Source organism: Pithys albifrons, chromosome 1, assembly GCF_047495875.1.
Source record: "Pithys albifrons albifrons isolate INPA30051 chromosome 1, PitAlb_v1, whole genome shotgun sequence".
Taxonomy (NCBI): Eukaryota; Metazoa; Chordata; class Aves; order Passeriformes; family Thamnophilidae; genus Pithys; species Pithys albifrons.
This window is the reverse complement of record NC_092458.1, coordinates 67,198,803-67,214,544: the sequence shown is the minus strand read 5'-3', so window position 1 is coordinate 67,214,544 and position 15,742 is coordinate 67,198,803. Positions and strand designations below refer to the sequence as shown.

General features: G+C 40.5%; 1 protein-coding gene across 2 annotated transcripts in view; it reads left to right on the top strand.

Annotated features, from left to right (window-relative positions):
• CDK8 (cyclin dependent kinase 8) overlaps positions 1–15,742 on the top strand; it is a 77,432-nt gene that overhangs the window by 11,469 nt on the left and 50,221 nt on the right. For both annotated transcript variants that reach the window (XM_071553583.1, XM_071553573.1), the window contains exon 2: positions 15,592–15,667. In XM_071553583.1, the coding sequence (XP_071409684.1) occupies positions 15,592–15,667 (76 nt within the window). The remainder of the gene's footprint in view (positions 1–15,591; positions 15,668–15,742) is intronic.

Sequence of the window (15,742 nt, the reverse complement as noted above, 5' to 3'; positions counted from 1 at the left end):
GTAATTCTCAAGCAAAAAGATACTACTATTGAGGCAACAGTTTCTATTCAACTGCATCTTAACTGCCAGGAGTGTTAAATGGTAGTGTGGCAAAGCATATTGTGCAGTCAGCTCAGAATTTACGGGAAAAGAACTGTAAGTCAGGATTAAAGCTCCGGATACTTCTCTTTAAAGGACAAAATGTTCGAGGGAACATAGTGATATTCTCAACTACAGATGATAGCCTAAACATCCAAAACTGAAATTATGCTTGAAAAAATTCACATGTTTTATGAAAAGGGAAGAACACAACTAAAGGTCACTGAAACAATCTGCCTGTTTTTCTGGGAAAGCTCTCGGCTGTGTGCTTGTAACACCTTGCATACAAGATGTTGACATTTGAATAAAGGACATTTGAGAGCTGCTCTAAAAAAGAAGGCTCAATTTATTACTGCCTGTGTGAATAATACGTGCAGCTGAGAACTTGGCATACAAAAGGATCTGAATTGCAGCAAACCCTTGATTCCACTTTGCGTTTCTGGCCATGATGTGTTTTCTGTGAGAGGCCTGGCCTTACCCTGTGAGCAGGGAACTCTAGCTGCAGGTGTACTTACAATTACAGCTTGCATTCAGATAATGGATAATCCCACAGTGAATCCTTGGAAAGTTGGGTTTCATCAACCCTGTTGTTCTCACAGATCTACTGTGGCAAGATACGGAGCTCAACAATAGCTACTGGAGAAACTTTTATCTGAGTGGACTTCAAGACAGCAAGGCAGCAAATTTGTCCCTGAGTGTAATTTGAATCTTATCTAACTTTTTGGACTAGAACAGCTTGGCATTCAAAATCTCTCATTTCTTTTTAGGTGAATGTCAGTCCTGTTTAAGCAAGGTTGAACAAAACAACCTGTCACAACTGAATGTGCCAACAGTGCCATTCGCTGTTATGTTAGTTTGATTTTATAAAAGCTAAACTGGAAGTTTATGTGACTCCTCCAGATGAGTGTCAGATACCAAAAGACTCAAAAAAAGAGTAGCTATTGCAGCAAGGGAAGCATTATGTGTAGAATATAAGGGGAGGTGGAGAAATATCATTAGGACTGTGTTTACATGTGCCTGTGCTGTGTGGATCAGCAGATGAGTGAGGCTACAAAGCTGAAAATACATCAATGAACGGCCTGTTAGCCTCTTTTCATTTAGGTGGGTGCCTTCTGTCAGGGAAGGGTGCCAAGACAAAACTTTGTGGCAGTGAGTAGTTACTTAGTGAAACGGCCAGTCTGGGCATTCACAGGGGGAGAATCATCTTGGGACTTGGCCTTCAACAGAATGAAAGAGCAGACTGAAATGGGTATTACTGAGGATCGTCTGTTACAAACACGTTTTTTCTTTGCTCCTGAAGGATGCTGAATCTATACAATTGTGCTGGTTTAAAGGTAAACCGGCAGGAGAAATGAATCCAACACAAAAGAGGTCATAAGTCAGAGTTCTAATTTAATAACAATATCACAATAAATGCAGTGGCACAAAAAGAAGTTGGTTTTAATCCAGTAACCCAGGCATATAACCCAGCACTCTGGGGCACAAACACAATAGTGTTTTTTGGCCCCTGTGCTGAGCCCCATGTGGTTGCCTCGAGTCCAAAGTAAACGGAAGTGAAAAACCTGTTGGTGCAGCTGATGGTCGCAGTCTGGTTGAGAGTGGTGTCTCCCCCTGTTGAGGTTCTGGTCCTCCTCTGGATTCAACGAGTAGTTCCCCCAAGTCCCTAAACTGCCCAAGATTATATCCCCTCAGGTCCAGGTGGGACTGCCCAGTACCTCCCCCAAGGTGGGAAGTTCCGCAGTGGGTGATCTCACTCTATGAATCATGGGATATTTTTGGAATCATTGATGGCCCATTAGCAGACATGACACCTCAGGCTGGGTGTTAAGGTGCTAATGACTTCCTGGAAGGAAGTTATCACAGCTCTTATCTCACACGTGTATTTAACATTTAACACCCAGCTCACAGCCTGAGGGGTCAGGTGTGCCCTGGGCAGCTGCTGCAAATGGTACATTGTTAATAGTTCATGGGAAATGAATAGAGGGTGTAGAATACACAGCTTTGGTCACACCCACACAGTGATAAACTGGTCCCACCTGCTGAACTAGGACAATAAGGTTAAAAAATCTGCTTGAATTACAACTTCAGTTAAAAAAGAAAATAAAGGGGGGTGGTGATGGGAGGAGATGGCCTCTTAAAGCTAAAAGAGACCCAAGCAGGTGAAATGTTGCATGCTGCACAGGAATCGTTTTTGAAGCTTTGCTGGGCTCTCACTGAGTGAGCACAAGTGAGTATGCACTGTAAACACATCAGTTAAAAAATCTGACATGCTGAAATAGTAGAATAAAGGAAGCCCTTGGGAGTGAGGGCTTTGAAAAATTAAGTCTTCTATGAATGATGAATAAAGAAATAAAAGGTAAGTGATTATAGGCTAAGTGTAAAACTGTAGTAGGAAAGCCTCCTTGGCAAACTCCTCTCCCCCCAGCCCTCAAGAACATGTGCAGAAACTCCCTCCACCTTGAGAAAGTACTTGAGAAGGGTATGAAATTAATCTTTTTTTTCCTTCCATCTTTTCTGACGCATCAATCCTGCACTGCTATCTGTAGAATGAAGGCATTGCTGAGCGATAAAAGGAGTGTTTATAGAAGATCAAATGACAGTGAGAGAAAAGCTGTTGTTTTGTCTGTGCATTATGAAAGAACTTAAAGGCCTGGAGATGAAGGCATTCATTGCAGGGATCTGTTTCAAACTGCAGTGTTTGGGAGTTGGGGCTATTTGAGCAAACTGAAGAGCAGTCAGTTGTCAAGGTCAAGGAGCAAATTTCTAACCAGAACTTATAACCCAGTGCTTTAAATTGTTGCAGTTATGAAAGACTGGAAAGGGGCAGCTTTTAAAAGGACTTTTTGGAAGAGTGAAAACTACTAACTAGTAAGGTGAACCAAGAGCAGAGATGGTGGACACATTGAAGGTGCCGAGATGAAGAGACAACAGCCTTACAAAACACATTCAGCACTTCTAAGTCTATTAAGATCCATCAATGAAAGTTAGTTCATATAATCTGACTGGATTCTCATAAGACATTAAGTCCCCTACCAAAGACTTAAGCTGAACTTGGAGAAAGTCCTTCTCTGGATGGAGAAGCCAGAGATGTGAATTAATGGTGAGTGGTCATTAGTAGTATCTCTCAGGAATCTCTGCTGCTTAGAAGATTTGTTTAGAAATCACTTGTCATAAATAGTTGCTGAGCAGCTTTGTTGATGAGTGAGTGCTGCTTGTGATAGTGAAGGCAAGGATGGATCATGAAGGCTTGGCCCTTAATATTACAAAGTCCTCCAACAGCACATTGTACTCCATTGGAGTGATGTGTTTGGGAAACACACAACTGTAGTCTCTGAGTTTATTATTATTTAGGAAAAAGATTATGGAGACCATAATGACAGTTTTGGGCAAGTGCCAGTTCAGTGCCAGTAATGGCTAAAAGCAGAAAGAATCAGAGGACTTACTAGCAATGGAGTGGAGCACAAAGCACAGATCACTGTTGCTGTAAATCTTACTTTTGATATTGTAGGTGCTTCTAATCCCTTCATCCCAGGCAGGGTATAATAGACCTGAGGAAGACCAACATCAATACTCAAAAATGTGGAGCGGTGTCTGTATGAAAACTCCAGTTATTCCCTTAGACAAGGACGACTCTTTCTGTTTGTGAGAGCAAGGGAGAGGGGAAGCCTCTAAAGTAATGAGTGTTATCGAGAAGATAGGAAACAGTTGTTCAGTGACTGGATAAATTTCTGAAAGAAAAATTCATTAATGACTATTAAATAAGAAAACACAATCTATGAACCTCTAGCTCCTAGGGAAGTAAGTTTGTGTCTTAGGCAAAGTTCTCATCACAGAAGTTTTTTAAAGTAACAAATATGTAGCTTCTTCCATCTAAACCAAATAATTTCACAGATTTTGACTACTGAAAAAAAATAGGCCTTAAATAAAAGTTAAATCAATGACATTATGGTTTTCTGCAATTTATTGCAGTGCTTTAGCCCAACTTGTTGTTTGCTTTTCAAAACAGATGGTTTGAAATGTTGTGCTCTTTTTATGAAACTTCTAGTTTGTCAAGTGTTGCAAATACTGAGGTGGCTTAAGAGCAGTCTGGGAAAAGGACGAAAGTGCAGGTGAAATTCAGCAATCTGTTCTTTTAGAGGCAATTTGTGTGGGCACCTCCTGTTTTGCTTCCTGTAGAAGTACTGCTAAGACTGCCATGACCTTTAATAAAGCAGCATGAAGCTTTGAGTCCAGAGTAGGGGTTTGCTGCCCATCAACGAGTCTCATGGGAACAATCTTCATAATTGTGTGAGTTTAAAACTTGGGGTTTAGACTGGCTTTCAAATCATGGTTTTGTGGGAGAAGGGAGGAAAAGGTAATCAAATCCCAGGGATTCTGTCCTCTGTGTAACTTTGGTGCTGCAGTTAATTGCAAGGCTAGAGGCAAAATTGCCTTGTTTTTTTTGTTTTGTTTTTGGTTGGTTGGGGGGGGGGGGAGGTTAGGTTTTTGTTTATTTGTTGTGGGTTTTTTCCTGTTTTTTGAAACTATGGCCAGCCATACTCCCTGTGGTTTCACCACGACCAGAAAGCAGGGGGTAAAGTGAGTGGCATCTTTGTCTCCTCTACTCATTCCTTTGTTGCCTTTTGCTCTTAGCACATGGTATATTCGTGCTGGTTTTGATACTCATTATACCCTGCTTTAACAGTTACTTAAGTCAGTCAACTCAGTTAACATTAGTTAACTTCTCTTGTAGAAGTGGATGACTTCTTGGAAAGTGCCAGGGGTGAATCATGTCGTGGAGTGTGGCACAGATCAGAGCCAGCATAAGGGAGGGCATTTTCTGGCTAGGAAAAGCAAAGCAGAGATGTCAAGAAAAGGCTTTCCTTTTGACAGCAGCAAATTCTTAGATCAGAAGAACCACATGTACTGTGCATCACTGAATTTATGTGGTTACTTTGAACTTTTGCCAAACTACATGTTGTAGCAAAAAGTGTTAATTTAAAAAAATAAATCTAAGCACAAAAGGAAAACAGTGAATCAGTAATTGACATTCACCACATCAGCTGTCTCAAAAGCCCTAGTGTTTATTGGCTTGCTGTTGATGGTTTTTCCTCCAGCTGTGGAAATTACCTTTTCTTTACCCACTGAAAGCTCTGATTACTGAAGGATTTATTTTGAAGTAGAAAATATTCTCAGCATAAGCCTTGCTATCTGTTAAGAATAATGATGCTGTTCTGGCCCAGCAATTTGCCATGTCTTTTAAGTATTTGGGGAATGGAAAAAGTATGGATGCCTTAGCTAAACCCTTAATAAATTCAGTTCTGTTTTGCATTTTTCCTCTGCAATAATTTCTTTGTGTTAGCATTTTGGTGAGTAGTATGTTTTTATTTTCACATTACATCTCATAAAAGTAGGTCTAAGTTCATGAAATAGCCTTTAACCACAAACTGTGTGTGTACCTTGTGGTCTTCTATCCTTTGGTAAAGTTTTGGGGTGTTTTTTCATAAAGGACACGGTATCCAAAAATTGCATATTAAACTGTTAACAAGACTTTGTCATTCTGAAACATTACTTTTCCTTCAGGTGAAGCTTTACGTGTGGGAGGGAGTCTAATAGCAACAGGCAGGAAGACAAACTGGCTTTTTTTCCCTGCTTCTGAATATTCTGTCTTTGGCCTCTCTGCTTTTTCTGTGCATCATATACACATCTTGAAAAGGGGAAAAACCCCAACCTTAACCATGCAAATTTATTTAAATATTGTCTTAGAGATAAGTCTTTAAATTTTTTTCTTCTGCTTCGTTAATATTTACATTTTAGTATGATCTTAGTATTAGACCTTCTTTAAGTTATATTTTAATTCAGTTAGAACCTAATGACAAACTTGGAAGATATTTGCTGCCTAGCATTATGATAGTAATGTATTTTTGTTACCTCTCTGGAAGAAAATGAGGGAAAGGAGAGAACAGCAGGGTAATTAAAATTAAATATGAAGTTTCTGCAATATGCAAGTTTAGTTAGCAGGGATGCTCTGTTCTTTGGAGGCTCCATCAGCTCTTGCTGATTCTAGACAGTCAATCACTACTTATTTTTAACATGCTTCCAGGCATCTTTTTATTCTGATTTCATGTGTCTCATTTTTGAAGATGGAGAAATAAATAGCATTTCTTACTGTGGAAATACGTAAGCAGTCAGAAATCTGCCATTTGTGAGTGAGCACCGCTGAGAGTGATACCATAAAGTACGCACTGATGGTGGCAGCTGCATTAGCCAGCTGGGGGTTGGTCTCTTCTCCCAGGCACTCAGCAATAGGACAAGGGGGCACGGGCTCAAGCTCTGCCAGGGGAAATTTAAGTTGGAGATCAGAAAAAAATTCTTTACAGAGAGAGTAATCAGGCATTGGAATGGTCTGCCCAGAGAGGTGGTGGATTCACCATCCCTGGAGATTTTTAAACGCAGATTGGATGTGGCACTGAGTGCCATGATCTGGTAAAGGGACTGGAGTTGGACCAAGGGTTGGACTTGATGATCTTGGAGGTCTTTTCCAACCCAATCGATTCTATGATTCTGTGATTGTTTTAGAATGGGTGGGAGGTGCTGCTCTCAGTGGCAAGTGCAAATATATAAGAAGTCACACTACTTTATGAACTGAATTTATCCTTATCTGCAGATTAGCTAGTACCAGCTGCACTTCATTCTCTTCACCTCTCCCTGGGAAGAGGACGTGTTCCTTTATTCTTACCACCTCTTCGCTGGTAACTGTAGTGGAGAGAAGAGTTGTAAACTACTGTTTTAGCTGAAATGCTTGACAAAATAGTTCAGACTCACAGATTTTCTGAGTGGATTGTATTATTCATGATCCTTTCTCATATATTAATACATAAGAGGCTTTCATGACAGAATCTGGGATTTTATCTGATTTTTGGCAGATTTCTTCCTTGAAAGGAACAAGCTAGAATTTATGATGGGATAAACTTTAATCTGGTTGTAAATACATTTAAATACTCTGGGCTTGAGTAAATCTGTAAATTTGAACCTTTAAAAATAGTCATGCTTTGATTCTGTAGCACACAGTTTATAATACAGAAGATAATGTTAACCTATTTTCTGTTGGTTTAATGCATGTGATAGAACTACCACGTTTTTCAAAATGTGTTCAGTCAGATGAAGGAGCAATAATGTTTTTCTGGTTCCGTTTCATCCAACTTTTATTTTAGCCAATATAACTGGCATGTGGTCACAAAACAAAACCAACAAGTGCTTCTTGGAAAATTAAGTGGTTTTAGAATAATCAAGTTTTGTATAGAATGCGTAAAGCTTCAATGAAACTAAAAGAACCTTCAGATTCCCCTCAAACAGCTATAGGTGAAGAACATAATTCTATTTCATATTGTGTCCATATTTTGAAGAAGTCTACTGCTTTAGCTGTAGCAAGTTTTTCTGGTGATAAGAATTCCTTCTTCAGAGAGCGTCACACATAACTGCAGCTTTCTGACAAAGGTGAGTGTATTGCATCAAGCTGACATGGAAAGGAAATGCTGGTTAGAAGATAACCCAACTTCATCTCCGATGTGAACAGAAACTGCTGTGATTTTCTGTGTCTGCTTTCTGCCTTTCGATTACTCCAGTGCTCATCTGAGCAGTCAGCAGGCCATTTCAACTTACTAATGGGGCAGAAAAGGTACCAAAGGAAAACTTGGAAATATTGCTCAATATTGCTTGGAATAAGCTCATTTGCATCTGAAAATGAATGCCTGAGCTCTAGTGCAGAGGACCAGGAGTGTGTATGGGGATGAAGATGGAGTTCTTTCAGTCAAAAACCAAAGCAAGCCACTGTGCAAAACTTCATTGGTAGTTTTCAGTTCTTTTTATCAACATAACTGCAAAACATTTAAATGTATGAAACACAGAAGATTTTGAAAAATGGAAATTGCAAAAAGTTGAAGTGGTTATCATTTCATCACTGTTAGCTCAGATTTTTCTGAGAGAATGATTTATAAGGTTTTGGTCTCTATTTTATGTTTACGTGAAGGTACAGGATCAGTGATGAGACCTACTACTGTGTGTGCTACTTAGTTTGACAAAAGTTTTGACCTAAATGGACTTTCTGGAAAGTTACATGATTATAATGCAATTCCTCAGCCTTTGTACCAAGTTGTTAGTACCAGCTTGCTTTCCTATACAATTTATTTTCTGCTGACGCACATAATTTTTTCTATTTGACAGTATCTGTCCTCAGATAGCAGAACTATTACGTCTCATTCTACAGTTATACCTGTTCAGCTTTGTATATTGAACTGCTAGTTTAAAGGTAAACAGGCAGAAAAAACGAACCGAACACAAAAGAGATTGTAAGTCAGAGTTAAATAACAATATTACAATAAATGCAATGGCACAAAAAGAAATTGCTTTTAACTCACAATCCCCAGAAATGTAACCCATCACCCTGGGGCACAAACACAAGGGGGTTTGTAGCCCCTGTGCTGAACCCCACATGGTTCCCCCAAGTCCAAAGTAAAAGGAAGTGATAAACCTGTTGGTACAGATGATGGTTGCAGTCTGTTCGAGAGTGGTGGTCTCCTCCCATCGAGGTTCTGGTCCTCCTCTGGATCCGATGAGTAGAGGTTCCCAAGCCCCCAAACCCCTTAGGTTATATCCTCTCAGGTCCAGGTGGGACTGCCCAGTACCTCCCTCAGAGAAGGGAGTTACACAAGAAGTAATCTCACTGTGAGTCATGGGGTATTTGGAGTCATTGATGGCCCATTAGCAGACATGACACCTCAGGCTGGGTGTGGAGGTGCTGACAACTTGCTGGAAGGGAGTTATCACAGCTCTTATCTCACAGGTGTCTTCTACAGCCTGAGGTGTCTGGTGTGCCCTGGGCAGCTGCTGCAAATGGTGCATTGTTAACAATTGATGGGAATGAATAGAGGGTGTGGAATACACAGCTTTGGCCACACCCACACAGTGATAAACTGGTCCGACCTGCTGAACTAGGACAGTTGATATGTTTGCAGTGATACCCACTGAGTTTCATGCATTTAAATGTTTTTACTTTTCTAGTCTCAGCCCGTTTGATTGTGACAGTAATCCCTCGTAAATGTAATATTGCATTCTTCGGCTTTAAAGGCTTTGTATCTTGGATGTGCTTGTTGAGGTTTAACCCCAGCAGCGCAGCCCCTCACTGTCCAGGCTCTCTAGTTTGGCTGATTATGCAATGAGGTCATGTCACAAGATTTGCTAAGGTGGAGGTAACATCCAGTGCTTTTTCAGTGTCCATAGAGCTAGTTCTGTGGTGTAAAGGAGAGCACTCTGGACTCTGAATCCCAAGGACCTGAGTTCCAGTCTCAGTGGGACCGTCCCCTGGCAGTTCAATGCCTCCCTGCCATCCCATCCCGTCACATCGCAGATGCTCAGCAGGGTCAGCCCCGGTTAGTACCGGGTGCTGTGACAGTCCCGAGGACTTCCCTGTCACTGTCCAAGCTCGCTCGGCTGTGGCAGATGGACCTCAGGACTTAAACGGTGGGGCCAGTTCTGCGCACGCTGTGCCTCACCTAAAAAATCCACTGTGCAGGCTGGAAGGGCACACCCACACGGGGAGAGCCCTGCCCAAGTCTGTGTTAGTGAAGTCTGGCCATATACAATGCAAGAGCTAGTCCTCTCGTCGTATGGGACAGTCCGGGTGATTACACACAGTTTATCCCTGGAAAATCCTTGCCAGCCATTCCTGGTCATTTATTTTCCTTCATGGCCCTGAAAATAGCTTCCCAGGAGGGTTTGTGCATAACCTTTTCATGGACTGAGGTCAGACTGATTGGCCTATAATAACACTGAACCTTTTTTCCCTCCTCAAAGGGGGACCTGATACTTGCCCTTTTCTAATCATCAGGAATCTGCCATTGAGCACCGTGACCTTTTGCAGATGACAGAGTGGTTTTGCAGTGACATTTGCCAGCTCCGTTAAGCACCCTTGAATGCAACCCCCCATGTCACGTGGACTTATGTCTGTCCAATTTGTGCATGCCCCTAATTTGATTTTCCTGTACTTCCTTTCACCAGGACTGTGTCACTAGCCTTGGGAATGTGTAGTTGTGAGAGTGTAATGTGATGTGAAAACCAGTGCCAGGGAATCATTGAAAATCTCAGCCTCTCTTCTGTCCTTTGTCACTTTGTTCTCCAACAGACTTGTTTTCTGGGTTGGTAATTAATAGGTACAAAATACAAAATAAATAGAACTCCTGGTACAAGTATTTTATTCTGGCAAGATTATTTGGTGCCATGAATGTGGTATTGGAAGAGAAAACAGATAATTCTGTTCTTTCAAGTCATCATTTGAATGGTACCAGTCTGCTCTGATCTTGCTGTGTTTTCTAGCAAATTATGTATTGTTTTGGTGTGTATCTAAATGTTTGCTGTGGTTATAACTTTGGCGTTTAATATAAATGTATAAAATCTTTTAGCTTCAAAAACTGCATTTGTGTATTCATGTGCTTCCCCAGAACTGAATTACTGCTTCCTGTAGACTTCTCTTCATGTCTTGTATGTCTGAGGTGATCTTCTTTTATTCAGAAACAAAACCAAAAAATATCACTGCTGTGACTTGGGGGACAGGCAGGGGGTGATGTCACAAAGTGAAAATGCCAAGTCTCCTAAATGTTATAATTTGCTGTTGTGTTTGATTTTCATATTTTAACCTAGAGAAATAAACCCCTCCACGTGTTTTATTGGTGGGCTTATCTTTTCATTATCATGTTTCTTACTCTCTAGGGATTAAGAAATACAATGAAGAGATTCCTTTGAGTTTTATACAGAAGAGATGCTGCAGTTCCCTGGGGTTCTTGAAAACTCTAGAGCCTATTTCTCCCAATGTTTAACTGCAGTCAAGTTTGTCAAGGCTTTGGCACTTTATTCTGCTGTATTAATTACTGAATTGAATTTTAAACTGTTCCAATGATATGAAAAAAGGATATTTTGTAGTGTTGTGTCAGTTTATGGTACAAAATCTATGATACATGAGATAACTATTTTTTTAATCTGCCTTTTATGTCATAGTTCTCCTTTTTTCCATATATGGATTATTTTCTCATACTTGCTGACCATATTCATTCTTAAAGTATCCTTCTAAATAAAGGGTTGAAATACCAGGCTTTTTAACACTAAAGCTTTGCAATATGCTCACATTCAGCAGGTGTCTCCTCCTGTTATTTTGATTTTTATTTTTTTCGGAGACAATGTTTCTTACGGTGCTGTTGTACTTCTAAATTCATTAGAACTTGAAGAAAAAAGTTTGGAAGCAGCAGTGTAATAAAAATTAATTCTCTTGAAGATAACAATTTTTGGGTTTAGTTTATTCAAGCTGTAAGAGCAACACCTATTCTTTTGTGGTAGTTTTGGAGGTATTGTTGTTGTCACTGGAGTCCACTGAAAGTGATGTTGCAGCTAACCATTTTTTTCAAGTTTATGCCAGTGATATTAGTGTTGTCCCTCTAAGGATTTTCAGCAAGGTTATGTGGTTTGCGTGTGGCTACAATAAATGCTGCTGTTGCCAGCAGCTGTGTACAAAGTGAGTTTCTTTATTCTGGCTACTCTCCCAGCTGTATGCTGCTAGTGGGGAGCATTGTATATATGTATGGCCAGACTTCACTAAGGCAGATTTGGGAAGGGCTCTCCCCACGTGGGTGTGCCCTTCCAGCCTGCACAGTGGATTTTTTAGGTGAGGCACAGCGTGCGCAGAACTGGCCCCACCGTTTCAGTCCTGAGGTCCATCTGCCACGGCCGAATGAGCTTGGACAGTGACAGGGAAGTCCTCGGGACTGTCACAGCACCCGGTAGTAACCGGGGCTGACCCTGCTGAGCATCTGCGATGTGACGGGATGGGATGGCAGGGAGGCTTTAACTGCCAGGGGACGGTCCCACTGAGACTGGAACTCAGGTCCTTGGGATTCAGAGTCCAGAGTGCTCTCCATTACACCACGGGACTGCCCTTGGTGGGGAACATGACTGCATTGAAGATACCAGCCTCCTTAAGTGTAGGAAAGAAGAATAAATTGGTACAAAAAGAAGTTTGCAGATTGACCAGCTTTTCTAAGCTTGCTGATAGGTGGAGGAGCAGCTGAAGTTATTTAATGCTTAATTTCAGGCAGCAGAGAAAAGCAAACAGTTTTTCCCAAGATGACCTCTGTTAGAAGAAGTTTTGTTGAATTATGACTGTTACTGGGCCCTTAAAATGCAACTGCTAAGTGGCCCATTTTTTTACTCACAGTTTGCTGTGGAAGTTGTTTATAAACAGGGCCTTTTCCCCCTTTTTTCTTATTGCTTGCTTTTTTCTGCTTTTTTGTTTTGTTTGTGTTTTGGTGTTTGGGTTTTTTTAATTGAACATCTCTTCATCATCAAACATCTCTTTATCTTCAGAGAAGGATCTTGCTGTTATCTAAAATCCTGGGGAAGCTGTTTAGGCTGCCATGATGATTCTAAGCAGACTATTGGCGAAGTATTTTTCTACATTTTGTAAAATGAGTTTGGTCATTGTGTTTGGCTTTTTACTTCCTAACACTTTTGTGAATTCTTATTGCTCCCTTTTGAAGCCATTCACCCCAGTTCTATTGGTTCCCAAAGAATTACAGTAGGTTTTATAAATAAAGTCTCACTTAGCTCAAAGGTGAAAGCAGGATTTTCGTGCTTGTGTAAATTGGGAAGCTGGTACTGGTGGTGTAATGGGTAACCACGGTGTGTTGGCAGCCTCAGAGTAGAAATTATGTTAGAGAGGGTTGGAACTGTGTGAGCACAATTCTGAGAATTTAAGCCTTGGAAGCCTTTGGTTATTTTTTCACTTTCTGGAGCACAGTGTAATATGGTGCTAAAAATGGCCTTTATCCCTAAACTGTAATTTATTTTCCTTCTTTTGACCATGCTTATATTTCTTCCAGACTGCTTGGATAGGTGAGGGACAGGGCAGATTCCACTTGCTCTGGGTTCCCTCCTGCAGCACCTGGGCAGAGGAAAGGAGCAAGCAGCTCATTCCCCACAGCCCTGGGTCACTGTAAGGGCCGAACAAAGTTGGGCATTGGAGCTCTGGATCTCAGCTCTTTAACTGGCTTTTTAATGTGGGCAGAATAATCTTCAGAGGCTTCTTACTCATCCATGGCTTAGAGAAGTTTGACTGCTGTGTTTTTAAACCAGCCTGTCAGATTTCAGCATTAAAGCACTGATTGTGAAAGAGTTAACAAACATGGCTGAAAGTGTGTTCTTCCAGTGTTGTTCTAGGATACAGCTATTTTTTTTTCTAAAAATTTCCAGAGAAAGTCTGCCATCTGGTATGGAAAATTTTAGTCCATATTTAATTTGGCAAAAATTTGACCAATTAAAAATAGTTGTACCATCTTAGATGTATATCAGGCTTTATTATAGACAGTACCACCGGCAGTGCTTGTAATATCACCAGGTACATGGTAGTACTTCTTGTTACAGTTAGTTCTTGTCCTTCAAACACCTTGAAATCTAAGCAGATAAGCAAGAGGGCCATGCAAGCAGCAGCCTTCAGTCTGACCAGTTTTGCTCCCTGCTCTGTCAGTGGTAATGCCTGTAACAGCAGCAGCTGTGTGGTAGCACTGCTCATGAAGCAGAGATCCCTGCAAACACCCCAAAACCAAGCAGATGAGCACATAGGGCAATGAGAATAACCTCTAGTCCAACCCATTTTTCTTCACATTTCTGTCCAGTTACAGCTGCAGGCCCTTGCCATCTAAGGCAGATAGAGGGTAAAACAGTTTTCATCTGAGAAAAATTTCCTGTCTCTTTTCTGTCAGGAGGATAGAAAATATTTGTGCAGATTGGGGTTATGTTCAGTAGTTGTTCATGGAGTTGTCCATAACTCCCTTATCCACTGCAAATTTGTGTAATTTGATCTTAAATCTGTTTATGCTTTTGATCCCTGTAATATTCTGTCATCAGAAGTTGCACAGTTCAATTATGTGCTTAATACCATAATGGCTTCTTGTTTTTGGGCTTCATGCAATATGTTTTTCTCTAAGGTGAGAGCTAAGGGATTGTATAACACCTTGTTTTGCTGTATAAGTGTGTGCTCAGTATTGACTCTTTCTCTTCCAGGCTGGCAAGTTTCAGGCTTTATTATATGGAAGCGTTTTAATGCCTTCTGTTGTTGTCATACCTAATTTTTTTTCCTATTTGTGTCAGCTCCTATATATTTTCTTTTATCTTTCTGCATCTGTGTAATAATTGGCCTCTTGCTGAGATCTGCTTTTGTCCATCCACTGTTTGGTTCTTTCTTGTAATGACCTGTACTCAGATTTTGTCCATTAACTTTCCACTTCTCCCTTCCCTCGGGAGAGGTAAGTAGAGGAAAGTGTACGTTTCCTGTAGGAGGAAAGCAATTCAAAGCCTTGCAAATTGTTAGTGAGAGGCAAAGGAAACAAGTGTATATGTTTTCAGTGCTTAGCTACAGTTTGGTTTTATTTGCCTTTGGGTGTTTGAGTTGCATTTTTTTAGGGTGGCTCTTCACAGCTGTGAAAGCTGGATCATGAAAAATTAATAAGGTTTCTTATGTAACCTACAGATTGAGGCTGTAGCAGTTTTCCACATATTGAAGGCGATACTGTTGTGTACCGTGCCCTCAGGTGTGCTGTGGATGCCAGCCCACAAGTGGGAAGGACAAGCACTCCATCTCTTAAAAGTTTTGAGTCTTTGAGGCTGAGATTGGGCAAGAGTTCAATATCTTCTTTTGCTGCAGTGTATCTTGTCTTCATTTTGCTTTTGGTATCTGCAGTTACTAACAGGCTTGCATTTTAAATACATGACTGTAAGGTACATACTGGTTCAAGTACAAGCAGGTGATAGTGATTTGGTTCTGTGTTATGTGTGTTTCAAGCTGAACAGGTAATTTATAGAATCATAGAATGGTTTGGGTTCGAGGGACCTTCAAGGTCATCTAGTTCCAGCCCTCCTACCATGGGCAGGGGCACCTTCCACTGGACTCCACGTCTAGATTCTTCAGGTTGCATAAATGTTTGATGGGGGTTTTATCAATCTTTATTATTATGTCAAGTTTTATTAGCTTGATAAGAACAAAATTTTAAGGCACATTGTGGTAGAAAAAAAATAAGGTAAGATGTTTGGGCTACTCAAGAATTCATTAAAATGTGGGAAATGTACTGTGTCCCAGAGTAATACATTTATGTGAGATACAACACTAGCTAGGCTTTTTTTCTAGTGTGTGCTACTTGTTTGCTTTGTTTTCTTTTTAATAAGGAAGGAATGGAAGAAATGTTAATAATTATATTTAAAAATAAGTTTTAAAAACATCTCAGTGTAGGGAGAGCAAACATATTTTAGCTTTATCAAGATAGTGTGGTTAGCCTAAGGTTTAGCTTGATACCCAGACATTATAGTAAGAATCAATAGAAAATAAGATGCAGTAATTGTAGTAATCAAAACCTGTCCTCTGAATGGTGTTGAAGAGCTCACTTAGAATTCATGGTGCAATTTACAAAAAACCCACAACCTTCTTTTTCTCTTTCACAGGAAAGATGATAAAGATTACGCTTTAAAGCAGATAGAAGGTACTGGAATTTCTATGTCTGCATGCAGAGAAATAGCAGTAAGTAACAGTTCTTTCTACTGGCCAACAGACTCACTGAAAGTATTGATTGAGTGCATGCTGGGTTTTGTTTGC